This window comes from Cibotium barometz, chromosome 27 (assembly GCF_041138505.1).
Source record: "Cibotium barometz isolate CiBa-2024 chromosome 27, ASM4113850v1, whole genome shotgun sequence".
NCBI lineage: Eukaryota > Viridiplantae > Streptophyta > Polypodiopsida > Cyatheales > Cibotiaceae > Cibotium > Cibotium barometz.
The window spans coordinates 20,951,134-20,955,165 of record NC_141072.1 but is presented as its reverse complement, the minus strand read 5'-3'; the positions used below and the strand labels follow the sequence as shown (position 1 = coordinate 20,955,165).

The window sequence follows — 4,032 nt, the reverse complement described above, 5'->3', positions numbered from 1 at the left end:
CTAAACTCCCCTTTTGTTAGTTTGGAGGCTCTCTTCAAGCGGTCAGTATCCACACTATTATGTAAGAAGATGGAGAACCATATAGAGTCTTAACAAAAGAAACCAGCTACTTTGCTGGTATTCTTCAACAAGCAAAGGAGTCCTTTTACTCTATTCCACGAGGACCAAAAGCTCCTCCACCAACGTCGATCCAAAGGGTTTGATCATGATGCTATTGAAGAACTAAGGCACAAATAGAATGTTTCTCCATTGTAGTCTCTCCATCATCCTATGAGCACTAAGTTTCTGGTGAATGTGTATTGACCTGTCTGAATTTGGTTGGAACAAATTTTTAATAATCCATTTAGCCACCAATCAAGTGGCCAAGTCTTCAATATTTGGGAGCCCAAGTACTCCTTAATTTTTAGGTTGTGTACAATAATTCCAAGCCACCTTAGGGATTCTAGACATGTCCACACCTCCTAACCAAAGGAAGTTCTTGCATATTGACTATACCTCTTCAATATACTTGATGGCATTCAGCGCGATAGGAAGTAGATGGTTGTAGGTATAAGAAGGTGCTTGAGCACCAAGCATCTTCCTACTAGATACAACTATCGCAAATGGAGGGGCTAGAAGACACCCCTTTCTTGTAGATTTCTTGAGCTCAAAAGGTGCAAAAAATTTGCCATTTATTGCTACCGTTGCTCTAGCATTTCCAAACAAAGTTGTAACCTTTTGGATGAACCAAGGACCTAGCCCCATATCCTTTTTATGGACCAAGGGATTGGAAGACGAAGTCCTATTCAAGCCTATGTATTGAGCTCAATGTCAAAATGGCTACCTGCATTGAGCTAAAAGTACCCTTATTTAAAATCCCCAAGAGCAAACTTTTATTATAATGCCCAAATACAAATATATTTACAACTCACAAACCAATTTGAATGCACCTTACCTTGCTCAAAATGAAGATTTATCACCAATAAACACCCTTCAATTATCTAGTATATATTTTCTTGCCTAAAATTTACAGTATTAATACATCATAATATCAAGAAATAAGTATGTAAATCCGTGATATGGATAGGGCTATTGCACCAAGCAAAAGAGAACTTGTGAGTGTAATCAAGAACAAATAGCTATGATCTCCTCTGTAATTACATATGATTAATGCATCAAGTTTTTCTGGCCTTTTAGCACAGACAAAAGGACAAATAGCTATAATCCTCTCTGTAATTACATGTGATTAATGCATTCAGTTTTTTGTCCTCTTAGCACAAGCCAGTTCCCCTAAACACATGCAATTACATAGCATTCACGCATGTTGTGAAAAAAGAGCTACCCTAGTTTTGTCACGACTCTCTGAGGAACTGATAAAATACATGAGATCTGTATTCATTCACTTGCAACACAAGGTAATCCAAAATAAAACCCATAAATCTTTACCATATCTATCTTGCTCTTTGTTCTTCAAAATTAAGCTTAATATTTCGAAAATGGTGACTAAGAAATAAACACAATTGTAACCCTTGCATTTGACAAGAAAATGGAGTCAATGATGTTTAACATATTAGAGATGTTGAGCTTTAACTCAATTTCTGTGCTTTATTCTTTCTTAAACAACCCTGTTATAAAGTGAGCTTAATAAGGCCAAATGAGAACAAATTTGAGCAGCAATGCAATTTCATCTTACAACAATGCAATGTAATTCCCAATTTATCTGCAAGGAAAAGCACAACGTAACACAAAACGATGCAACAGTACAAATCCTACTAGTTTTTGGATAGCTTAAAAAATTCATCGCATGGCGTGACAAGTTCAAAATTAACACGAATGCATAATGTAAATATACTCGGCTAAAATATACGCAAGAATAATTAAACATAAAAACATGAATGAAAAAGTTAATTGTAGAGGAATCAAAAAGAAGTTTAATGATATAACTCGATGAGTTCAATCCGAGGGCCATCTCAAATTTAAAGCCTTTAGAGGTCATCACCTTCTAGGAAAGGCTTCTAAAAAAAATTAAAATAAAACATGTAAAAAGGAAAATTAGGGTTGCAAAAAATAAGGCCAAAACAATGCCAATTCACTCTAAATATATAATATTAGAGAAACATCTTGGCCTCCTAGATAGTCAATGTTGAAAGGTCCAGCCTTCAAATTCAACGTTAGAGCGGGCCTTCGAATTTCAGCACTTCCCAAAAAAAAAAAAGTTCAAAAATCTCTAAAACACGCCTGCAAAATATAATGTAGCGATGGCCACCATAATAAAAGAAGAACCACAGCCAGAGAATAGGGAGGAGTGTCCTCCACTTGCAGTTGGAGGAGGGGCCGCCGCAGCATGGCCTCCTGCACCAGCCGTAAGCCCAGCAGCAGGTGCTGCCCAATCACACCACCATTTAACAATTTAATTATAAAATCGCTACAGATCCCGTCAAATGTGAAAATCTATTAGAAATTTTTTTTAAAAAAACAAAAAGAAAATGGATAAATTTACGCCCCTATTTGTTTAGTTGAGATTAAACATCGAATGGGATTTTAACTCTATTCAAATAAAATTAATAACATTACCACTAGTTGTTGTGTTCCCAGTTTCAAAAATCTTTGCTGCCGGCGAATCAGCTGGAATACCCAACAAATCTGCAAATCCCACACAACGCATAAATGGCGCATAGCCAACTTCACCCAAAACCCACACACGCATGACAGATTCTAAATGAGATTGTGTTTTAAGTACAAGAACCTTAAAAAGGATTAATGGTTGATCAGTCAGTAAAGAAAAATGCTGCGAAATTCGGGAAAAAAAACATGTACTGGACCACAGATCCCTCATGTAAGGCTTCACGTAGAACATATGCTAGGTGTGAGATCTATCATCAATCAACTTAAGTTCAGGATTCAAGGGTTTATTCGCGAATTCAGAACAACTTACTGAATCAAAAATCAGTCACATAAGGGCCGAGGAGACGAGATTATGCTCGGTGCAAAGTTATATACAATTCATAAAGGGTTAAACATGCCCAACAAAGACTGTTTTAAATCCATGTTGAATGGGTTAATTATAATAAATCATTGAAATTAATGGCACAGTTAATGAGAGTTTAAATGCAACTGAAGCCATGGACTGACAAAAGGTAGCAAAATCAGAGTGACGCTTCGTTAATTAAGGAGCAAATCAAGGACTAAAGCAAGTGATTAGAGAGCCACATTACCTGGGCAGCGGCTAGGCTGGGTTTTGACGTTGCAGGCAGGTCCAAGCTCGAGAGAGAGGGTGGTGTTCATCTTGGGGAGAGCAGAGGTACCGTTTACACTAGCGGCAATGAGCTCGCACAGGCACTGGGGGGTGTTCGTGTGTATGGTTAGGAGGTTGGTGCAGCAAGAGGCGGCTGGGACCTGTGCTGTGCCTTGCACATAGGTGAGGCACGGCAGAAGCTTCTGCAATGCAGAAGGGCATGAGGAGAGGTCTGCTGCGGCACCATGGGCCTCATCTGCACACAGGCTTAGACACAGGAGGAGGGAAGCCCAGAGCACATACAGCTGCAGGGTTGCCATTGCTCTCAACACGACACTCTCTCACTCTGTGAGCTCTATGGATTAGGTTGAACCTCCTCAAGAAAGAGAGAGACAATTATGCCCACTAAAAGAGAAGGGAAAGAGAAAGATAGCGAATTTTTGGTTAATTACATGGGAGATATATCCCCTTAATTACAATTTGCACCTACTCATAATTTTAAATGATTCATTTGCCTCTTGTTCCAATTACTACCTATTTAAAATTTTTAAGATAATTCATAGCCTCTTGCACTTGATTTTTGGGTACGTGCATGGGGCCACTCAAGTCGTTGCGTGTGGTTTTTGGCTAATTAAATGGCTATTTATTTATCCATTAAATAATTTTAGAATTACAGAAGGTCGACTGTTGGAGATGTGGCACAGGCGGACACTGAATTGCACATGCAGGGAGGAGGGTAGGTGGGCAGACATTTGATGAGTCTTGGGAATGGGGGTAGCTGGGCAGTAAATTTGGCGGTCACAGCATGGCGGTTTCAT

The 4,032-nt window shown here is 38.9% G+C and overlaps 1 protein-coding gene across 1 annotated transcript; it reads right to left on the bottom strand.

Annotated features, from left to right (window-relative positions):
• Positions 1–2,060: 2,060 nt before the first annotated feature.
• Positions 2,061–3,638, bottom strand: LOC147623165 (non-specific lipid transfer protein GPI-anchored 29-like). Its single transcript, XM_086821250.1, has 3 exons — positions 3,195–3,638; positions 2,554–2,622; positions 2,061–2,361 (listed from the first exon to the last, which is right to left on the bottom strand). Exons 1-3 carry the CDS (start codon positions 3,532–3,534, stop codon positions 2,207–2,209), a joined length of 564 nt encoding a protein of 187 aa, XP_086677376.1. The 5' UTR covers positions 3,535–3,638; the 3' UTR covers positions 2,061–2,206.
• Positions 3,639–4,032: the final 394 nt, after the last annotated feature.